Source organism: Apostichopus japonicus, chromosome 16 (genome assembly GCF_037975245.1).
Source record: "Apostichopus japonicus isolate 1M-3 chromosome 16, ASM3797524v1, whole genome shotgun sequence".
Classification (NCBI taxonomy): domain Eukaryota; kingdom Metazoa; phylum Echinodermata; class Holothuroidea; order Aspidochirotida; family Stichopodidae; genus Apostichopus; species Apostichopus japonicus.
Window position 1 is genome coordinate 39,314,738 of NC_092576.1, and position 24,196 is coordinate 39,338,933.

General features: G+C 37.3%; 3 protein-coding genes, 1 long non-coding RNA gene and 1 pseudogene across 6 annotated transcripts in view; 3 read left to right on the forward strand and 2 right to left on the reverse strand.

Annotated features, from left to right (window-relative positions):
• Positions 1-4,135, forward strand: part of LOC139982327 (BET1 homolog) — a 17,559-nt gene extending 13,424 nt beyond the window's left edge. Inside the window, exon 4 of one of the 2 annotated variants that reach the window (XM_071995056.1) lies at positions 1,519-4,135. In XM_071995056.1, coding sequence (XP_071851157.1) covers positions 1,519-1,674 — 156 coding nt within the window. In that variant the 3' untranslated portion in view covers positions 1,675-4,135. The remainder of the gene's footprint in view (positions 1-1,518) is intronic. The other variant, XM_071995057.1, reaches the window with a different exon arrangement.
• LOC139982315 (uncharacterized) lies at positions 3,416-19,214 on the reverse strand. Its single transcript, XM_071995029.1, has 2 exons — positions 18,909-19,214; positions 3,416-5,681 (listed from the first exon to the last, which is right to left on the reverse strand). Exons 1-2 carry the CDS (start codon positions 19,058-19,060, stop codon positions 4,697-4,699), a joined length of 1,137 nt encoding a protein of 378 aa, XP_071851130.1. The 5' UTR covers positions 19,061-19,214; the 3' UTR covers positions 3,416-4,696.
• Positions 5,897-24,196, forward strand: part of LOC139982317 (uncharacterized) — a 30,543-nt gene continuing 12,243 nt past the window's right edge. Inside the window, exon 1 of the mRNA XM_071995030.1 lies at positions 5,897-5,962. Coding sequence (XP_071851131.1) covers positions 5,912-5,962 — 51 coding nt within the window. The 5' untranslated portion in view covers positions 5,897-5,911. The remainder of the gene's footprint in view (positions 5,963-24,196) is intronic.
• Positions 6,692-9,036, forward strand: LOC139982316 (putative nuclease HARBI1; annotated as a pseudogene).
• On the reverse strand, positions 9,087-11,479 carry LOC139982334 (uncharacterized). Of its 2 annotated transcripts, XR_011798140.1 has the most exons (5): positions 11,465-11,479; positions 10,644-10,769; positions 9,826-9,980; positions 9,592-9,728; positions 9,087-9,366 (listed from the first exon to the last, which is right to left on the reverse strand). It is a non-coding gene; the product is annotated as an uncharacterized lncRNA (long non-coding RNA). The 2 variants fall into 2 exon arrangements; XR_011798139.1 differs by lacking the exon at positions 11,465-11,479 and having other exon boundaries at positions 9,091-9,366; positions 10,644-11,349.

The window sequence follows — 24,196 nt, forward strand, 5'->3', positions numbered from 1 at the left end:
TGATCATAATCCTGGGCACGATATGAGTGGCCTTAAATTCTTCATTATTAAAGTCTGCAGATGAGATGCATAATGAGAATATTTACCCCCAGAGAGGCCTTGTATATGGACGATTATCCAGTTCACAATATGTTGATCTGTCATTTACATTACACTCTCTTGTACAGTATAATCTTATGTACAAAGTTGTTACTAAGCATCTTTAAGCTTGTTAAAGGGTGTGAAGACTCGCGCAAAAAGAAACGTCTAATGCCGGTAATCTGACCTAGTTTCGAATGAGGTGTAACAGAAGTTTAAGACACCACCATCAATCCCAGAAAATACACACTTAGCTTGCTACCGTCGGTAATTAGACACTAGTGTACAGTCAGTACATACAGCTGCGGTCAATACCCACAGCACAGTGTATAAACGATACAGCGATGGACATCTCAGGTCCAGCTAATGATAACAGGGCATCACTTTTCATTACTGTCTGCATTTTGTAGCAACACAAACAAAACGTCACTTGCAAGCAACAGAAAGTTAACATTTTCAGAGCATGGCAGGCGGTTTGGGTCGAGTCTTCAATGCCTTTAATTGATAAACCTCGCCCATTTAAAGGCTCGTTTCTCAATGCCTTCAAGCCTTTTTTGCTACATCAGAGAGTGTTTCGTTGTCTTGGCACAAGTAAGCACTGATAAATGGCTGTCTGAATACGTTTATTCAGGCCCCTAAACAAACCTTAAATTTCCAGGGAATGACACGTTTTCTTACCAGTATTGACTAAATAGAAAGAGGTCAAATGTTGCACTTCTTCTACACATGAAGCTTTATAGGGGGATTGTCTTGGCATGGTCATATAAACTCACTTTTAAATTTCCAAATATTAAATTTTCAAATATTAACTATCCAATGGTGATACACATCTTCTTTATACTAGTATGGGTTCATGAAATGAAGTAGGCTTCTTTCAAATGTCAAATGTTATATATACTTTCTCTACAATTGACTAGTCTTTAAGTTATAGAGGTGCATGATAATGGCAAGGTTATATTAATTACATTTTGAAATTCCAAACGTTATTTTTTTTTCCAGAAGTGACACATTTTCGTTTTAAGTGTGGGTTCATAAAATGAAGCGTCTTCAAATGTCAAATGTTTCACTTTATCTGTAAATTAACTTTTGTTATGTTGTATGTATATAATTGATTTATTATGTTATATTAGTAGTCATGTTATAGTATAACAACAGTATATTAAATAGTTGAACAAAACTCCACCCAAATGAGACCCTTTGTAAAAGCACCCAAAACAAAAACAAGAAAATTTGCTTTGAGATTCATCATTCCTCTACTTCTTTTTGAATTTCTACCTGTTTAAATTAGTTTAAAATATTGAATAAAGTTTGAATATATATTTTTTTTTTTAGATAATTTGTTAAACAATTTTAGTTTTAGAACTTTCAAAAAAGTTTTAAAATTAGTTTTAGTGATAAATAATCTTTCTTTTTCCTTCTTTTTTGTTTGTTTCTGGTCAGGACGATGATTTTGGTAAAAGCGGTGGTCTGCTGGAGAGAACAATGGGCAGGTTACAGAAGCTGACCAAGGCTGGACATCACTGTACTATGTTCTATTTACTTCTCTTTTGTCTATTTGTGTTCTTTGTTCTTTATTTAATCATCAAATCTAGGTGATATCAACAAAAAACAAAGACACTAGACGAGACATATTGTCACCATGGTAATTCCATACTGGCCAAGGCATCAATATTGCAAGTTGAGAAAAGGGTTTGATTTTCAAACCTCAAGATGAATATTAATGTGCAATTTCTTGCATACAAACATTTTAAGCATGTTGAATGCATCAAGGGATGAGGGAACATGTTCGTACTGTTTACACTCTCAGTACGAGTGCTTTGAAGCAGTCTGTGGGATGACAGTATAGAGTGGTAAGTTATCATTGAGCAAATCGTCCCGACTGGATGTGGTAATATATAATAGAAATGAGTTATAGTATTTTGTAATCCATCTAAATGCTAACACATGTTTACATGATAATAATTTTCACTAACACTAACACAACTCTACGATAGCATTATTAAAACATTATGAAATATTCTTATTAAGTTTTTGTCTGTTTTTCATTCAATTTTTAAAGTTTACAGTGTCTTAAGTAAGTTCCTATGGTACGTAAGCTTAGCAGCAAGATTGTTTAGATATACTGTATTTAGCTGCAGCTGATTCACGCAGCGAATACAGTAAACTTCTCCAAATCTTACCGTCCAAAGAACCGAAGAAAAACAGTATTTTCCAACAACTTCATCAACGAAAGCTCAAGTGTAAAGTTTTGACTGTCTTCTGCCCTCATTTTCAATATATCGACTCTCACCAGTCGAAGGCCAAGGAGTTGTTATGGAACTCCCTGGTACAACTGCCATATAGACTGTACACAAATCAAACATGGTGGTGTATTACGTATTGGTCAATGACGTTCGTAGTGTTTAAATATTCATATTATGGGCAAGGTTTAGTGGGATCCCAATGGAAAATATCTTGGAGGAAACCAAAGTTGAAAGTTGCAAATTTTTCGACTTTTATGCCACCGTTTGAAGTAAGATTTAAATGGATAAGCTAGTTATGTATGTCGTTATGGCATAGTGGAGTCAGTGAGGTTGAGAAAAATCATAGAAATGGACGCAAAATGCTGCTTTAAGTACTAAGTTCCTACTGGTAACCAAATAGCATGTGCTACGGATTTATCAGACACAATCCAATTTTGACTGGTCACAAAACTTTGTTTAAGATTTACAGTAGTTACTGCATTCTCTTGTGTGTATCGGGTGTCAGCTGGTATAAGGCAGAGCACAATTCATTTATATGTGATACCTGCAAGAAAATAATACCGGGGACAGGGATGTTAACAAATTTCAGAAAATCGGCTTTGCATATAGGGTATAACGTGACTTGCTTCATATAATTTTAAATTGCATGTGCCATTGGTTACCACGAAAACAAGATAACAAGAGGGAAAAGTACAGTTTGGTTGGGTCATCGAATAGTTTATAAGAAAATACATCAGAAGGCTGTTAACTTTGTGTACTGTTAGTCGATACGATTAAAGCTATTATGTAATGAGACTTTATATCCCGTCTGTTCGTTGCGTGTATAAGAATCTTCCACGTCATGGATTTTCATAATTATTTCGAGCAGAATTTTCCCCATCAAGAACAATCGGCAATGTGTGTCCCATTTAACATGAAAATATGGCCTGTTATAAAGCCTGCCACACACTCCCGACTGAATCACGACCCGACGCAACTGGATTGTCGTTACGTGATCAATCGTGCAATGTGTGTTGGTTTTAGATTACGACTGATCATAAATTTGCCTTATTGTTAAATCGCTTAGGCTTTAGTCGGGAACACTGAACATAGCGTTTTCTTGACTGGATGACGAGGAGGGTTAACAAATTAGACTGCACAGTTTTATCGAATATAACCAATGACTGAGTAATTAATATGCATGTGACGTTCAACAAGCTTCCCTCGTTAACAGCAAATAGTCGTTGTGTAGGCCGATCGGTCGGTGAGTGTTTGAGGCTCAGTCGGCCAGTGTTCAGTGCTCAGTCGGCCAGTGTTTGGGGTTCAGTCGCCAGTGTTCGGGGCTCAGTCGGACAGTGTTTGTGGCTCAGTCGGACAGTGTTCTGGGCTCAGTTGGACAGTGTTCTGGGCTCAATCCGCCAGTGTTCAGGGCTCAGTTGGACAGTGTTCGGGGCTCAGTCCGCCAGTGTTCAGGGCTCAGTCGGACAGTGTTCAGGGCTCGGTCGGCCAGTGTTCAGGGCTCAGACGGCCAGTGTTCGGGGCTCAGTCGGCCAGTGTTCGGGGCTCAGTCGGCCAGTGTTCGGGGCTTAGTCTGACAGTGTTGGGGGCTCAATCGGCCAGTGTTCAGGGAGCAGTCCTCCAGTGTTCGTGGCTCAGTCATATAGGACTAGTGGTCTTTTGTGTTAAAGATTTTCTATGTTATGACGGTCGAGATAAGATAACACAGTCCAAGCTGTAATACCAAGTCTATCTTGGAAATGACTGCATAAGACTGTATTCCCTGTACTAGGAAGTACTGTTGCACCAATGATATGTAACTACACACACAAAACTATCAGTTTTAATCTATATGTAAAGAAATATGGAAAAAAATTCATAAAAATATATACAGTATAATATACAGAAAAGACTTTTCTCATTTATTCTTTTTGTCTCAAAATCAGTTGATGTTTATAGGCAGTTGCTCCATTGAAGAAAGAACAATTCTTCCCCATAACCCCCTCTCATCAAAAGGCTGGCAGGATACGCGTCTGGTTCGTTATATGGATTATTATAAAACATATCAAGATTCATAAATGATAATAATCAGCAGTGATTTTTTTTTTTTACGACGCCTTAAGCTACCACAAATGTGGGAGAAACCCGCAAGGGCTTATAGATTACAACTTACATGTCGGGTGGCTTCCAATTCAACATTTTAACTCAAATTTGGAATCTTTTCAATTTTGAAAGTCATTTCAGATTGGAAAACCGTAGATTGCTCTTGGATGAAAAACCCACCTTACCATGACCCGGCCGGGAATCGAACCCCTAACCTCCCGATTGCTAAGCCTCATTGCTTCAAATGCCACCGCCTTTATCCACACGGCCACAGCACAACGTGAAGTCAAACATCACTAGGTAGCTTTCATTTGTCGATAAATTTCCTTTTGCTTGTAGAATAGTTCTTTCGCTTTCTCATAAACTAAAATATCAAATTCCAATAATTTCATAATTTCTTCATCTTCCATTATTTCACGTCTCTTCCTTGCTTTCAATTCCATTTCCGCGGATTTCCCTTCTACACCGTAGTTCCCCCGTTGTTCGTAAACGTCTATACACTTGTCAACAAATGGCAGTTTATAAGCTTCCTCGAACATTGCATAACTCGATGGTAGGTCCTCCAATAATCCAACCACAGATAAGTGTTTGTCCAGATTATCCACCACGTCCCTTAAATAGTCATCGACTTTAGGATATTGATAAATATAATCGGAAGTGATATTGGTTATCATTTTACACTTCATTTCTTGATCTTGGGGATCTTCGTGTAATTCCCAATCATTCGATATAGCCTCCCACATTACTGATCTAACCGATTTTATCCATTCACCTATGGTCTGGTTCAGAGCTGTTTCCCATTCCTTAGGATGTGGGTTATCTGTTCTTCCTTCCTTCCGCACATAATAGTAAAAAGATATCTCCCTCTCAATCGGTTCTCGAAATAATGCAAATGTTGAACATTTCCTGTCGGTGATTCTCTCCTTAAGGAAATCGCAAACTCCAATTGCATCGTGACCGCGTACGACAGGTCTGTACGATTCGTTCTTGAAGTAATCAGCATTGGAGAGCATATCTAGTTTGAATTCACAACCTCGACCGACACGGACTGTCTCGGGAAAGTCGAATTTCCTATACATCTCGACTAAGCAACCTTCGAAAGAAGTCCCACCTGCTTTTTGAACGTGCCAAAAGTTCAGTGTCGCATTCTTGAAATCCGGACGGTGATTTGGGAACAGAAAATAATTCGGCAGTGAGGAACAACTGTTTAGATGCTTGTGAACCACGTGACATTCTTCTGCTGACCTACGAGGAGCGGTCTCTTCACGTGGTCGTGTTATCCTGAAACGAAAACGTCACAAGTAATATTATTATAAATAAATCCCTTTTTCCTCCGAATAAAAGTTACAATATACACCAGATTGTGTAATTTATACATGACGGATTTTTCGCCTATTGACTTTCTGCCTCTAGAATGGGTATGATTAGCGCGGTGCCCTAACCAAAATTGTGTTGCTTGTTTTGGCGTTCAATAGCGCGTATGGTGGGCGGAACCCCTGCGGTTGATTAACATGTGCCTAACAACTATAAAGCTAAACTGCTTTCCTCTCTCCGTCTCACAGGTAAGAGGATGCTCAAATCCCTTTCATATGAATATGAAAGTACTACTAGGTTGTTGATTAAATATTTGTCGTTATTAAAAGTGTTTCATCATGACGGATGGTCTAGCTTTGCCATCGATACATGAGAATTAATATTCGTTATAAACGAGACCGTCAGGTTTGCATGTATGATATGTCTGTGTTATCATGGGCCTACGCATATTATTCGCATAACAATTGTCGTTTAAGTTCGATAAGTGATTAGTGGAACAAAATCATAATTTTATTAAAATTTATTTATTTCTAGATGTTGTTAATAACAGTATAATATATGTATCAGGATGCCGTAGATGTGACATTTTAGGTAATTTCTTTGTACGTAATGTTGCTCAGTGACCTAGCGTTATGAATAGGCTACAGCATGTACATTTGGTCGTTAGAACTGTCACGAGGGGTGACGTCATTGCTTAGTAACAAGAGTAGGGGATTTCCCAATACGTCATCGCATAGCAACTGAGTAATAAGTGTTTACGGCCCGCCAGATTGATCGTGCTGTTATGTATTGAATTAATGGAATGAATGAGCAGGTTTCATATTATTATTGTAAGAACTAGAAGTAGCCTTTGTTTATGTCAGGATAAAATCCATTCAGATGCTTTATCCAAATATGCAGTTGGGTATAATTTGTCAGACTGCATAGTTATTGTTTTATTATAGAGCAGTTGATTAACATGTGCCTTAACGTTATAACAACTGGGCCCCGTTCCACAAAGACTTACGCTTGATCTTAAGTTTGATCGATCGTGCGTAAGTCAGCCGATCGAGCGTAAGTTTGATATCAAACTTATCTCCGTTCCACAAAGAAACTTACGCTTGATATCAAGCTTAAGTTTGATCCGATCATGCGTAACTTTAAGTAGTGATCCAGATCAATCGTAAGTATGATACGTTGCTATGGTAAACACTTGTTTTAAATTTGTTATGTTTTTACTGTACACAGTACATGTAGAAGTAATAAAATGTGAATTTCATGTACTTTTGCACAAATGGCGTTATTTGTGTATCGGCAAGCTGGTCAACAACGCAATTATCGTCGGATTCTACAAAGAGAGAGAATTTTTAGAGACAGAAGGCAGCCTTTTGAACTTTACAATGATGTTGACATGTACCAAAGATATAGGTTTACTAGGCTAGGCTGTATGACTATAATTAATAGATTAAGGGCCCAGTTAGAACATCCCACCAACAGAAGTAGGGCGCTGTCAGCCAGTTTGCAGGTTTTCATTGCTCTAAGATTTTATGCATCAGGATCAAAAAGTGCCTTAGCAGAGTGTGCCTATTTACACGGATGCAGCAAGTCATCTGCCTCACGGGCATTGAGGAGGGTTACAAAAGCATTGGTTCAAATCCGGAATGATGAAATTAAGTTCCCAATCACTCCAGCCTCTGTGACCAATGCTCAGAGGGATTTTTTTTTTGGTAGCAGGATTTCCGCAGGTTGTGGGTGCAGTAGATGGGACATTGATTGGAATTCACGGTTGTAACTATGGGCCGGATGAGTATGTATTTGTTAGCCGTAAAGGTAGACATGCAATCAATGTACAGCTAATTTGTAGTGCAAAATACAAAATCATCAATGTTGTAGCACGATGGCCAGGCAGTACCCATGACAGTAGGATATTGAGTGAAAGCCTTGTTGGGAGACAGTTTGAGGACCACCAACTTCAAGGGATACTTCTCGGGGACTCTGGTTATCCTCTACAGCCATGGTTGATGACGCCTATTCAGAACCCAACCACACTCGAAGAGACCTCATTCAATAAGTAAGTAAGCTTGTACAAACCAATACATATCGAGGTATGGTATCGTATCATTTCAGCTCATTGGACTATCTAAATTTATACATCACTTTAGATTTGTACAAAAAGCACACACACAAAATCACAAACTCAATATAGTATCAGTTATGACTGTATATTGTAGTTCACCATACGGACAAAACTAGACATAAATTACTTAATAGTGAACAAAGAAATAAACAGCTGTCTTCAAGTTTATAATTATTCTTTAATTGCAGTGCTCAGACAAGGACACGAGCCAAGATTGAGCAAGTCAACGGCCAGCTCAAGAACAAATTTCGATGTCTGCTTGGCGATGGCATGCAAATAGAACCTCAAAGAGCTTGTGATATTATCGTTGCCTGCTGTATCCTCTTTAACATCAGCAAGGACTTGAAAGAGCCACACTTAGACCCCCAGCGTGACCAACAGGTTCAACCAGACCCAGATGAAGCTGGTGCAGCACCTGATAATGTCCATGGGGCAGCTGTCCGGGCAGATATAATTACTAATTTTTTCACCTAAATGATGGTCTTATACCTTCTTCTAACCCTTCCCCTATCCTTTTTTACCCTTGAAAGAGGCAAATTAGTTTTGGCTATACATAGTGGCAGCAAAGAATATGAATGTCATGTCAAACAAACATTTTGCATTTATCAAATACCACTTGCAGTTTTGACATTCTAACATAACAGCTTAAAATCGTATTTTGAATTTAATTTATGTTGACCATCAATTTAGTTTCAGTAGTACACCCAATAGAAATTTAATATCTAAGGCAGATAGTATATAAGCTAAAAATTAGTATCTAAAGTTGACCTACAGTGCTGTTACATAATGGACGGTTCAGAAATGACATTCAACTCAAAGATGGTTGGAAAGGCATTAAACAATTCTTGATCATTAATATTATCTACAACTCCCACTCAGATGGTTTGCCAATTAAAATAATAGTTCCTTAGCTTTCTTCACTTGTATATGCAATAAAGCTACTTAGTAAATAAATATATTCCACGTAGAAGAGTACACTATAGTGTAGGTTGTGTAATTATAACAGTGAGACAGTATAACTGGCTTCTTTGGCCTGGAATGAACCTCTTCAGAAATCTTGACCAGTTTAGTTTACTTGATGACATTGTTTATAACAGGAGGATCACTAATTAATGTGACCCAATTTTCTAAAGCCATGGGCAGCTGGCATGAATGAAAGGTCTTGACAACCAGGAGTTTACTAAAGATTGCGACACAATTTTTTAACAGTAATGCATAGCACCATTATACTATTAATTATTCCTAATTAGACACAAAATAACAGTGAGGAAGGGGTGGGGGAGGGGGTCAAGTATGTATTTAAAGTTACTTTTCAGGACCAAGGGCTGCTGAGATGATTTGAAGTGCCGAAAGAATGCCTTTTTGCACTTCCAAATTCTGTCTGGCTAGCTCAAGCTTTTCCCTCTCAATTTTGATGATTTCCTCTTGTAATGAGGTCTGTATCACTTGGTTATCATAATTTGGGGACAACTGGGGAAGAGGGACAACTGTTGGGGAAAGGGTTGACTGCCTGATTGGTGATGGTGCAGGTGAATCCTGTGAATAGAGCAAATGAAAACAATTAATCAATTACAAAATATTCATCAAGGGTACCAAAAACATATTATGTATGATATTAAGTTGGAGTGCTGTAGTTTTCTAGGCTTTCACAATTTGACTTCTGGTGATCACAGATGACCTTTAAAGTTCACCAAAAGCTATAGGCTTCTTGTACTCAAATTTAAATTGGGTATTTAAACATGAATATCATATAAATTGTACCTGTGATGACTCGCTCATAGCAGTCAAAGGGTCTGTCTCTGATGTCCCCAGAGCATTGACACCATCTCTGGCCTGGGGGGCCATTGCCTCTAACACGGCCTCGTAAACAGGGCTGTAGTCAGCTGCTGGCCCTCCACCTAAAATAAAATGATATGAACAATGTTTATCAATTTGCATTTCATTATATGTCAAGAAATCCGTGATGGATGTGATGTGCCAATAATTGCTATTTACCTGTTGCATGTTTTGCTCTCTGATATTTTTTGGCCAGAATCTTGAGATCTGACCATTTTTTCTTTAGCTCAGAGGCACTTCTCTCTGAGGCTCCTCCTGCAACCCTGATGGAATGTGCAGCCTTCTCCCAGTAGCTTTTTTTTTCTGTCTTCTACCTGTTGGATATGCATGGAGGTTAAAACACAATTCAGAAAGCCCAACAATGTCCTTCAGCTACATAAAAGAATTAAAAATCTAAATTTTTATATTGCTTCTGGCATTCATTACAAATTAATTACTATGTTAGTTACAATATCACATAAATTATATATTGCTTTATTTTCCTTTAATATTTTCCTATATATATATTGCTATATTTTCCTAACAGATTTAATTTAAACACATGATTTAATGTTCAATACTTATATTTTCTGAATAAATCTTATATCCATTTTGTGCTATGTCAGGATTCTACTTCTCTTTATCTGTTTACATTATGACAGAGCATTAGGTGATATTACAGGCTATGTTTTCAACTTCAAATAGTGTCATTACGCACACACACACACACGGTACAATTTACATTCCAAAAAGATATGCAGTACACAACATATTCTCAAGTCCCACAATTCTGCTGAGTGCATATTTTTGCCGCAAAATGAAAGCATGCATGTGTCTTAAATAGGAAAATCATTCTATGTAATTTACTCAGACAACATCACACCTTTGATTCATACTCTGTCAATACTAAATGCAAAATGTACTGATTGTATTCACTTTGGAAAAAAACAAGCTTCCAAATGCTAAGTTTGATGTGCTTAGGCTTTTAAAAGTCTTACCTTCTGTGAGCAATGTCCAGCTCGACCAAACAATTTGTCACGGTTTTCCTTTACAAATTGGCAAAGAATAAACATTTCTTGCTGGGAAAAATTCTTCTTTCTTGATTGTTTTGCTTTTGGGTTAGACTAGGAAAAAAAGAAAAAACAACGGTTACTGTGAAAATTGTTATCATTAACGACTCAAGAACACTGTGCTCTAAACTGAATGAGCCAGCCTTGCCAATACCAGGCTGAACCCCATGAACTCTATTTTGATTTCCAACAGTCAATGGCTATAGGCAAGCAGCACACACAGCTGCTCATCCCATTGAACAGCCTCAATTGTAATAACTTCTCAATAACCCAATAACTTGAAATATGATCACTTAAAACGTGTTTGTATTTTGTAGTAGAGTCCCAGCCCGACTTAGCTACTCTGGCCTTGGCTACGTGGGCAGATAAAGTTGCTTGCCTTGTGTGCACCTAGCAAGGAAGGTCTATAAAAACAAAAACCCTGTTTACCTGCAGTGTTGCCTTTCAAAATGACGACTTTAAATTTAACAATGCTTTAGGCCTAGACTGAAACAATCCAAAATAAATCATTTACATCACTAAGGATGTAAACACCCAGTCAGCTCTAGTTCAGCCAAAACAAAAATATGGTATACAAATCAGACGTTAGTGTGGGGAGGTTAGGCCCTGTAGACCTAAGCTATTACTGCTTTTATTTTGTGGACATTAAAAAAAAAAAAATAGGCTAGCTAGGACTTAGTTGGAAGCAAGGTGACTTTCACTTTTGTTCAGAATTAAGCCTATAAAGGGTGCAAGTGCAATAACTATACCTCTCTCTTTAGACTTTAGTCTGGACTTCATACATAGTTCCTTTGTACGAAATTGTGACAATTTATCAATATCAGTCAATGATCCCACTGTTAATCATTAGCCGGGTACCGTTACAGGCCTAAGTATACTTGTATAGTCTTGTAATAATAAGTCGTCAGTGTAATAATACCGGCGTATACTTATGTAGTTTATCCTTTAAACAGTAGTCATTTGCTAATATAAATTTGTGCTACTGCTAGGCCTAAACTTTAGAGAAGACATAGGCAGGCCTAACGTTGTCCCGTGTATTGCTCTAGGCTCTAGTACATAGCCTACATATAACACTGACTGCCTGTATTAAACTAATTTAACGTACGCAAAGACTACCAAGTTGGCAGATAAAATGCGGTCTACGGAGGATCTTTCAATGTTTTTGAGTCGTAACACACAACGAACCAGTGCAATAAAATATGGCAAAGGTTATTCTTGTAAAGATTGTGGTTAAATGTTTATTCTGACACATTTATCTGATATTTACTCACCATTTTGATGACATATAATGCGCCGACAGGTTGTTCGCCGTGTCAAAACTTCGGAGACACAAGTGATTTGAGGTCACGAAAGGTCACAGTAGCCTCGTCCACTAACCAAATATTAATTAAAATCATGCGTAGCGTAAGTTTGATTTTGTGGAACGCTACTTAACGATCGAACTTACGCTACGATCAATCGCATGAGAATCGAACTAAAGTTTGATCTTAAGATCAAGCGTAAGTTAGTCTTTGTGGAACGGGGCCCAGTAAAGCTAAATTGTTCTTCATCTCTCCGTCTCACAGAAGTTCAGGTAGATTGGTGGGGTGGTGCTTGGGTCCCTGCTGCCAATGGGGATTGAGAGATCTGGGTCTTAACACTTCGTTCTTCTCTCTGAAGTCTGATACAACTACATCGTCCGCCATCTGAATATAATAGTTATTTGTTTACTAGTTTAGTATGATATTAGTCACAAAATACATTTTGATATGTTATAAATTCCATTAATTATCACTGGTATGTGTCCAAGTTTGCTTCCGATAACACTGTTTGAGAAATGAGCCTTTGAACAGGCGAGGTTTATCAATTAAAGTGGCTGAACTATAAAGTCTAACACAGAGACTAGTAGCTCAGTTTCTCAGATGTAATACACTATGTAAAAAGTAAATTCTGAAAATATACATTGCATTGCTTCACAATTGGCCGATTTATCATACTTTGAAATTCCGCAATTTGTCGCCATCATGGCATTTTGGCATTTTCTTGACTTTTGAGGTCACATTTCTCAGCAATGAAACACCCTACTACCATACTATTACAGATGCATATAGAGTCTATCCCATAGACCAGGAAAATAAAAAAAATGTCTTGTGGAGTTAGGTCAACTTGAAAGTGTCAAAATATTCGATTTTTGTACTTTTCACTAAATAATGTGCTATTTTTAGTAATGAATTGCTCCTAAACCATTGATTCAGGGTATTTGATTCTTTCAGAGGTTATTATGTTTAGTACAAACAATACACAATAATGATTACAATGCTTTACTATAATGTATTTGTAAGTTGTGCAACTCTAAAAGTTTAAAAGTCTAAAAGTTTGCAATTTCAACCAGTACATACATATGTACCTGTATGCTCAGTGTGCACAGCACATACACTGTACTGGGTGTATATGTACGGAGTGCCATGAGTGCCAGAAGACTATTTTGAAACCTAACACTAATATACACACTGTACATATACACCCAGTACAGTGTATGTACTGTACACACTGTACATAGATGTATGTACTAGTTGAATTTCATTTTATAGTCAAGTCTTCTAATTCAACCATTTGTATATGTACAGTGTGTATGTTAGTGTTAGGTTTAAATATAGTCTTCTGGCACTCATGGCACTCCGTACATATACACCCAGTACAGTGTATGTACTGTACACACTGTACATGCATATGTATGTACTGGTTGAAATTCATTTTTTAAGTCTTCTAATTAAATGAATTCAACCAGGAGCAGACAAGTCGTTGCAAATATTCTTTTTTTTATGAAATTAAAAACTACACAGTATTGAATTGAATGACCTTGAAGTACAGTACAATACACAGGCTCAAAACACATGGAACATCAAAACAGGCAAAAACGTTTTTTTGTAAAAATCCCAAACTTTGAGGATTTTTCATTTCAAAATAAGGCAAATTGGTTAATTGGCCAATTATTTAGCAATGCAACTGAACTTTTCAGAATATGCTTATTTCATGGTGGTCCAATCATACAAAAAGTTTGGGAATTTTTGGAGAGGGTGCAGCAACAGCCATCCGTGATTTGACACGGAATCACCCACATGCCTGCAATATAAACGAAGAAACGATGTCTACAACCATCAGAACTAAGCTGTTAATCAAGAGTTGTGCCTGTTTCGGACGTGACAGAGAAGACACAGAGTGCTGGCCACTGATTGGTCAAATTGAACAACATCTTAACGTTACTCCATCCTCGTCTAGTTAGCGAAATTTTACGAACATGCGAAACATCTGAAGGCCTAATAGAAGCTTAAGCTAACGAAAGCACGTAGGTATTTAGTATATCATTGCAAATGTAACACCTCGTTTACTAAAAACTGATTGGTCGATTTCCTGGCCCTGGTTTATCATCATCCAAAACACGTAATATATGCCATACACGGCCATAGTATATAATGATGCCCTGCCACAATAATAACGTTTCAAGTACCTATGTTGCAGAAAAGTAGTACAGAAAACGCCGAGTCGTTGTGGATTAATACTATTAACATTTGTTGCTTGCAACTTTATTATAGGACGTTATTAACTCAAATGCGTCCAAATGTTACCTGTCTTGTTCAATTCTACATTAACGAACCAAATTAGAGAATTTTACGTATTGATTTGTTTTGAAGAAGTATGCTACGCAAGGAGATCTACTTTATTTACGTGTGCAGAATTCACTGTTCGCCGCCACAATTCTTGCAAATCTGAGTCTGATTTTGTTTCTGCGTAGCCAACCTGTGAAGTTTAGATTGCTATGAAGAGGCTAGTAATCCCAATATTGTATCGCGCATGCGCGCTACAATTAATATTTCGCTTTTATGGACCCCAATGTATGGTGGTTTAATAGGGACATAAAAAAGGGGTAAAAAGTCCAAATCTTTGACCCCAACATTTTTACTTAAAAGGTAAAAAAATAGTAAACAATTTGACTTCCAAAGATACAATTAGGAGATAGAAAGTCTATCTTTTGAGGTTTGGGTACAGTTCTATTTTTCTCTCTTTCTGTCCCAATTAAACCACCATACCAATGGCATGCGTGCAATCTGTTTCAAATTTTGTCATGGACAAACGGTGTCGAATGTCATCCAAAGGTTGCATTTAAAGCTTAAATAAAAACATTAATAAAACATATTTTGGTTGAAATATTAAAACTTTAAAAACGAAACAATGGTTTTACCACTAACAATTAGACCTGCACCGAGAAGCCGATGTCATCATCATCAAGTTAGCCTTAAAGGAGCATTTCAGTGATTTAACATATTTTAAAGTTGAATATCTCGAAAACCGTGTCACGACTAAACGTCGGCCTACAGTAATCCTTTAAGATTATTTCAAGGCTGATGACGTATGTCAAGATGATCTTACTTTTTTTTATCGAGGCTTTTTATCCATTATTAAATGGGACTTTTTGGCCTCATATGCTATTGTTATTTCTGTCAACTGTGTCTAATCATCGTTTTTACCAATTAAGTAACAGCACAACACTTTCCAAGACCTTACATGACCAACCAGGGATGTGTTAATGATATTTTCATGTTATAACGTGTGTAGGCTATATATAGGCCTATGTATTACTGTAGAAATATAAATGTTAAGCATTGCAAAATTACGTTCGTGTACAGAAAGATCGTCGGGTTGCAAATTACTTATCATTTCATTCAGCACCTTAATTTGGCGGCGACATCGGGGCTGAAAACGTCTCATGACAAGCGGCGCACCAACTCCGAGCCGTTAAACCTACGGCCGATCCGTGTCGATGAATATAGTGATACGCAGAAAATTGAATTGATACATGGCCTATACTAAGCGTTATGCTAAGCCTAATTTGTGGTGCACAACTGATATCGAGCGATAGGACTTGTGCACCAATTTTACTAGCGTGGTAAATTAATAGTGCCATACCACCATTGGATCAGACTACGTCCGCCTGAAAGGTCAAAATAGTTCTAAATCGACCTACTGTAGCTACTTTGGTTCCTTGCTTTAGCAGAAGGAACCTATGTAGTCAACTTGGCGTGTGAGTGTGTGTCTGTAACACTTGCTTGGGTCCACTGTAACTCAACAAGGAAAAGTTGAACTTAACTCGAACTTGGTATTTATATCCGCCATAGTAAGAAGGCGTGCCCTATTGTTTACAATGCCTGTAAAGGTCAGCTAGGAGCCAAAAACCAAAATAATAAACAAAGCAATAACTCCCATTGTCAGGGTCCGACATGTTTGTTATTAGGAACAATTTGTAAATGGGGTAGTAGGGGAACGTTTTCAAACATAACACTTGTGTGATCCAAGGTCAACAAAGGTCAACTAGGGGTCGAACACTAGTTTTTTTGCGATAACTCGAGAACAAAATGTCCGTCAAGGTTGGTAGTTACGCTATTATAATCCATTAGTCGACCCACATCATTGTGACCCTTGACCTTAGGTTGACCCCTGGTGACTTGTATTAGTATCTTTGGTTATTTGAATTTTTGTGGCCATATTCATATCTCATATGGTCTTCCGATCCAAATTGTCATGGGTTGACCCCTGTGCGACCTTCGGGTGCAAAGTTATAAGAGGTAAAGTTGTTTATTTTAGGAGATACAGGGCAAAGAAAAAAAAGTTTGTCAATATCTTAAAATATGATAGAGCTATGTATGCTCTATAGGCGAAAGTAACTCCCGCTTCGATCGGACACCTGGTTCTTAATTTATGGTGCCAAAGGTTGGATTTGATACCTTTGTAGCAATCACATTGTGTGTGTACATTGGAGTGCATAGCAATTTTAGGATGGAGTGCACATAATAGAAGAGGAACATTTTTTTTTACAAAACCGTCATTCCATCCAAGGTCATTGAAGGTCGCTAATGGGCAAAAAACTGCTCACTAAGGCTAATTTTTGCAACAACTTCCAGTGACGAGGTCTGAAATGACTGATATATTGGACAAGTTGTGATTGAAGTAGATGCACGTTTTCCAAAATAACCGTTATGAAATCAAAGGTCACCAAAGGTCAAATATGGCTCAAAATGTGTTTTTTGTGTACAATAACTCGTAAAACTCCCACTGATGGGGTCCGATATGGTTGACATGTTGATACTAGTTTTAAATAGGGTAAGCGATCGTTTCCAAACATAACGGTCATGTGATCCAAGGTCAACTAAGGTCAATTATGGATCAAAAACTCAACCTCCAAACTGATCAAAATTGTCCATGGTTGACCCCTGTGCGACCTTCAAGCGCAGAGTTATCACAGGTCAAGGTTTTCTTGGTTATGGGAAGTGGACCTCTGTTGACCTCACACGACCTTGGAATAGTGGCTCCAGTGACCTGTAGTACTTTTTTAAGTTGAATGAATTTTTTGATGCCATATTTTAACCGTCCATGGGTTGACTCCTGTGCAACCAAACTTAGTAAGTACAGTAAGGATGATTCTGCAAGTTCTTATAAACAAATCTTACAAAAGTCTCTCAAAAGGACCAATCATTGATTTGTGATATTTAACAATTATAGGATAGTGCTTAGTCCTTATTAGCAAGGAACCATAGTGCCTTTTTATCTTTCTTTCTTTCTTTTTTTTTTTGGGGGGGGGGAGGGGGTCCTTAGCATTTATATTGATGCATGGATGTTAAAGAGGGGAAATAAACTACTGAGAGTTTCCAAATGTGGAGTATTGATGTGAAGTGATAAGAGGCACTTAAAAAAGATTCCTTAGCGAGAGATGGTCGATGGGTTGGGGAGCACAATGCTAACCTTTGATATCTTCTAGCTCAACATCTAGACGATCATAGTAGCAAAAACCGTAATGTGTTTTATCACCGTCATCTATCATATGGTGGGTGTATAGGACAACTTCTATCTATGCTCTATAGCGGCCACGAATTAATTGTGTAAGTCCGAATTGGAGCAATTAATTGTTTTGCGACACCTGACCTATAAAGGTTGCCATTTCGTTACAGTTTGATGTATATAAACCGCACCATTCCCGAGAACTGGTCACGTTCAGCTTATAGTACAGTTCGATGAAGTTTAGACCAGTCGTACCGGTTTCTCAGACTGGCTCAATCGAGTATCTTGACATTTCTAGTCGAATAATTTATTGTTTCACACGTCACATATTAATTATTATTATTATTATTAGGAAGATATCGAACCCAATTTCACAGCTTATTAAGCAGGATTTTGATTTTGTCTTGTTTTTTGTTAACATTATTGACCACCAAATGAAAAAAAATGGCGACTCGGATTCTTATAAGCTTAACTATAAATGATTTACAAGTAAGGTTGTCAACGTGTCACTTCACATTGGAAAGTGCAATAACACCAGTCAACCTTGTTGCTGCTTAATGTACATCATGAAGCGTTGATATTCATTTGAAAGCAAGGAAAAATATGTTTCTTATGATGACTTATTTATCTAGTAACACAAGGCTTTATGTTTAAATTGAACACTTGTAGTTGTTACTCATAGTTTCACGCGTTTATGTATGTTTATATATATATATATATATATATATATATATATATATATATATGTGTGTATATGTATATATATATATGTATATGTATATATATATATATATTTATATATATATATATATATATATATATATATTTATAGAGTAGGTTGGCGTCTATCTTGGCGCAGAGTGCTCTATGTCCATTGGACAGAGCGTAATATATGCTCTGAGCATATATATATTTATATATATATATATATACATACATATATATATATATATTTATATCAAAAAAACAACATGCATAAGCGCGTGAAACTCTAAGTAACATATACTAGTGTTCTACTAGTCCCAACTATAGAATTATAATTCTCACCTAGTATATATATTTAAATTCATATGTGTGTGTTTTATGGGTAGATGTTTGTGAGTAACTGAGTCCATGTGCTCTTATGTTGTATACCGAGGACTCGAAGAATGAATTCCAAGTCCTCGGACGTCATTTGGAAAGATTCACAAGGTCCTCAGAAGAGTATGTGCTTTTCAACGCCGGGAAAAGAAAAAAAAACATGTTGTTATTTTCTATGCACTTCAACCACTTTGTAACTATTTGTAACCCCCCAAAAAAACTTATGAACCAAAGAATGTGACTATAAAGGAACAAACGAGTTAATAACTTAACAGATGAAACAAACGAATAATCGTAACTTACTTAAATGTCTTGTTGTCTGAAGGCCTCAAAGAAGTTCCAACTTGAACTGGATCTCTCGTTATTAAAAGAAAACAGTAAACACTGATCAAGAAGAAAAATAACATAAAAATACGTCTTTTTACACTTGATGAAGAGAAATAAGACCACATCATGATATCCTTTCCCTATCCCAGCATGGTAACAATTTGTCTTTTAACTTTCTCTAGATGGCTGTTCCGTTCCTGTTTAAACATCTACTGATAGTTACCCGCAAACTACTATAGATACTACCACTGAGCACTCACTTACATCCCAAAGGTAAAATGTCTATTTTGTTTTAACTGTACGATTCAGACCAAAATCCTAAATCGTAATCTGTATAGAGGCATTCACGCGTGAAAACCTTTACTTCAGTAAACTAGCTTTATGTATGGATATTGCCGTCTGTCATATATCTCTTAGTTGACTATTGTTTGTATATATCTAACCGCTATTGTAAATATTGTGAGTGTTACCTCGACCATGAGAGAACCAAGGGCGGACTGGGACATCAATAAAGACGGGTTCAGTTGTCATGAACTGGCAGCCACTGTGGCTTGAAGCAAGCAGTCCGTGTTGGCAACCTGAATGAAACCATAGTCTTGGCCAAGTCGTTTGTAATACTCTTTTTTCTCGCGTGTAAACTGTACATGCCTCAGAGTCCGTTTCTGCCTATCAGGAATGAGTTGCCAACTGTATTTTACATGCCCGAGGATCCGTCCGATATAACCGTCTTGGACATATCTCCAAAGAGGGGCTTGAATATATGCAAACGATAAAGTATTTATTCATATTTAAGTTACGAAATTGCATGTCATGTGGGATCACGTTTCGTCCACAGCAATGAGCGACCGTGTTGCAGTTTACGAACCAATCTAAGGCCAAGCGATTGTTCACTGCGGGAGGCAGGGCTTGAAAAAAAATGGGGGAAGTGGGCCCAATTGGCAAACCTGATTGGCTTCTTCGCTTTTCGAAGCAAATCTGCTAAAATCAAAGGGAAATATAAGATAGCTTGTGAGAAATGTGCAAGATCCTAGTATCAATCGAAAACATTGCCAGGGCCTTCTCTGGGCAGTACAGCAAATAAATACGGGTAACTGTAAAAGAGCAAGGTACACTAGGCTCTTCATACTAGGGTCTTAACAAGACTAGTACCATGAAACCAGCATGTACCTCGACTTAGCGGCTCCATCGAATCCTGCGGTGTAAAGATTCCGGGCAGGCTAAACCGGTATGGCGCTTGACCTCGATGGTGCGGATATGTAAATCTTCATATTGTAACGCTGCCAGCGTCGAGGGGTGGGGAACTCCCTGTCTCGGAACCAACCGAATGAGTGGGGGAAGTAAGAGGGGGTGGTACAAACAAAACTTAAAACCGGACAGCAGACATCGCAAGTGTAAGGTTTGTAAGTATATAATTTCTTATCTCGTTCTCTACAGTAGTTTTTATACTGTACATAGATACATGTAACACATAGCCACGCTATAGGGTCGGGCACCATTCATGAATGTAGCAGCCCAACTATCGCGAAGCGCATGCGTCGGGCACTGCACAGGAGTTGAATAATCCAGGCTGGAGCAGCGCAGGTGTCGGACAATCCGCAAGTCTCGGGCTGGCTAGCGCAATGAAAACACAGACATTTGTTTGGACTCATTAAAATCGGTTCTTCTACTGTACGTCGAGCGTATGGAACACCAGTTTAGCATATATTGTAATACTTATTTCATATACCTTTATTTCCTTTTCGGATATCTCTAATTCGTTTTAAGATATCTCTAATTCATTGCCAGACATATCTTATATATAATATCTCTAAAACATATTTGAGATATCATATATTAAACTCGACATATCAGGAATTCGATTTAGAGAGTGTCCATATTGAATTAGAGACAATTAGAGATATGCAAAATTTAATTCGAGATATCAACAATTAGAATTCGACATATCAAGAATTATAATTCGAGATATACCAAAATTCAGTTTCCGGTGCACGTGAATTTCTACATCACTGCACGAAACCAAATAAGTAGTCGTCGCAGTACTTTAACTTTCAATGATATATTCTGATTGTAAGGAAAATCGATGAGTTAAGGTATCTTTCAAAGAACTTCTTGATATAAGTGAAATTACCGGAATTTTAGAAATGTGACTGATATGTAAGAAAATCTAGTACTAGTAGTAGCCACCGTACTTGAATATGCCTCGTTTTCCTGCCATGTATTTATCAAATTAGATGGCGCTCTTCTTGTTAGAGCTACAATTCGAATTCTTGATGTCTCTAATTTAAGTTTGGACATCTCCAATTCGAGTTCGTGATATCTCGAATTCAATTTTGGATATCTTTAATTCGAATTACAGATATTTCCAATTCGAATTCTTGATATCTCGAATTCGAATTTATGATATCTCGAATACAATTTTGGATTTATTTATTTCAAATTTGGATATATCTAATTCAATTCGAGATAACTTAAATAATGTTTCCCTTCTTGATAACTTTAAGTTATTTCCTGATATCTTAAAACCAGTTTGAGATATCTTACATAAAATTAAAGATATCGAAAATGCAATTTCTGAAATCTCAAATCGAATTAAAAGTATCTGAAATATTATAAGTATCATGTTTCGATTATTACTGGTCGATCTATACTGCTGGGATGTAACCACACCTAACAGTGCCTATCGACGGAATCATACTGCTCGTTTAACGACGTTTCTAATGTTCCAGTTAAATGAAATGCTGCTGGAAAAAAAACTCGTAGGATGTAACCAAAGTTTGCATCAGTCAGTAGTAGATTACCGCAAGACTGCGTCTTGTTTTTGCTGGCAGTGACACAGAAAGGCGATAGCATATGGCTTGCCTATAGCCTAGCAATACGATACCTAGTAGTGTTGAATACTACTAGTATAACGATAAGTTATCGTCGTATTAAAGCTATAATGGTAACCAGGCTCATGAAATGGTGACTACAAACGTTGTTGGGACTGAGGTGACGTCAGTTTTGTTTGCCTATACTTGCATTCCTTGTTGTACCTTCCAAGTCCAAGCAAATGACTAAAAAGACATAAATGTTTTCGAGGTAATGGAGTGATAAATTATGTTTCATGACAACAGAGTATGCGCATGTGAGTTACTAAGCATCAACCGGAGGCATCTGAGAGTTTCAAGCTGGAGATTAATTTACAAAAAGAAAACAATAAAATACTTCATAAGAAAGAGATTACTTGTAAGTGGAGATTACTTGTAAGTGGACAATACTATACTGTGGCAGACTGCTACAAACGTGCAAATACACGTTTAAGGGCATATCTACATATCTACGTCGATGCCTTTTGTTCCATTGTAAACTTTAAAATTTGTCAATAAAAGTTTATCGAGAGACAGAATTGGATATTTCTTAGAGGTTATCTGTTTCCTCCTAACTCTTGACTTTTATTTTGCAAGTATATACAAGTGACCTTTATCGACATACAATTGTTTAAGAAAATGTTTTACTTCAACATGACTTGCAATGTCTATCAGTCTTAATGATAACTGAGCATTTGTCTAAGGTGGCTATATGACTCCATATGAGTATGAACCCCTCAACAACAGTCCGGTATAGACAGGCTGGGCCCAGGTGGCACGCCTCTCCAAATTTTAGACTAGTTTCCCACCGCCATCCACATAATTTATCCTGCCATCATGTGAACAAAAAACTTCTCAAGTAACATCATATGAGTATTGTGCCTCTCCTTTATTTATTGGTGCCCCTCCATAATTGTTGCTGCCCCTGCAACACGGAGTAACCTGCTCTCCAAGGGGCTAAAACATTTCTGTAAAACCATCTCCCAAAAACGTCGGTCTAATCAAAATAAGCAATGGTTAAAGGTAAAGACGGTTGAGCTTTGTGCCTTATTTATCAAGTTAAGTGCCTAACGCAAAAATTGTACATTTGCAAACATGCTAGGATGTTAATTGTTTTCTTAAAGTAAGAACAACTGTGAAAGCAGCGGCTAAAATATCGGTAAGTTGTTTTTCAATTCAACTACTATATCTTCCTCCACAACATTTCCGGCAACACTGTTTCAAAATACAGCAAGTTAAGTCTACTAATAAACACTCTGAAGCTTTGGTCCATGGCAAAGTAATATCTGATACATGTTTCCCCCCCCCCCCCCAAAAGAAAAAAGGAATTGAAAAATACCTTTTTTTTTTCTTCTTTTTTTTTTCCTTTTTTTTTCTTGTGTAAGGTTCTCACAAATGACTTGATCATGACATAGGGTCTATGATTGGATTTAAGAAATTAGAATGTATAGAATGATAAAAAAAAGTGGCGGCAAACAAACTAATTTCGTCCACGGAATGAATGTATTTCCTTTATGACAGGTCTGTCCTTAATTGATATATGGGAGGGAGAGAAATATTGTTCGTTCTAGGGCTCGTTTTGGGTCGAACATGTGCGAAAAGAACACTACATACGTTCTTAACCTGGAGAAACGAAATAAGCTTAATAATCGGATTGATAAGATTTGCAACGATAATGGTAATCTATGTACTGACGGTAATTACTAGTCTTCAAAATATTAAGAAAAAATTATGAAAGTTTGTATGGGAGTAATTATTGTATTCCGCAAACTGTTTTCGTCATTTGCTCCAGAGGCAATTTAATCTTGAAGACTCTGACAGCTCCGAGGGGGGGGGGGACTTACTTAATAGGAGAGCTTTGTTTCATTAAATTCATTGAATAATGACAAATCTCCTGGCAGTGATGGTCTTTCAGTCAATTTATGTAAAAAGTTTTCCATCTTTTGAGTAACTATGTAGTCGACGCTTTAAATGACTGTTATAATTATATCCACCTCTCTCATGAGCAATCCAGAGGCATTATTACCCATATTCCAAAACCTGCAAAGGATTCTACCCTCCTCAAATCTCATTGCCTAATTTCCTTCCTCAATATGGATTATAAAATTGGTGCAACGGCTACCGCTGTCAGATTAAAGCTTGTCGTTGGAAATACCGTTGGTCCTAACCAAACTGGTTTCTTACATGGCCGGTTTATCGGGGCAAATATCCGCTTCGTATTGACCACTGAAATCGTCACAATAATGCTGTTCGCAGATGTCAAGACTTGAAGCTTTCGACAAGCTAAAATGGAGTTTTCTCATTAGGTCTTTAAGATATTATAACTTTGGTCAAGGTTTTTTTATTTTTTAAATCGGGTTCCTACGTTTCACAGTGACTGCACAGCTTGGGTTTATAAAAATGGCTTTTCCACTGTTT

Coding starts and splice junctions, on each gene's coding strand:
- LOC139982315 (XM_071995029.1), bottom strand. CDS start 19,060: ATGATGTGGTCTTATTTCTCTTCATCAAGTGTAAAAAGACGTATTTTT. Junction 5,682..18,908: donor TCAGACAACAAGACATTTAA/GTAAGTTACGAT, acceptor TTTTCGTTTCAG/GATAACACGACCACGTGAAG.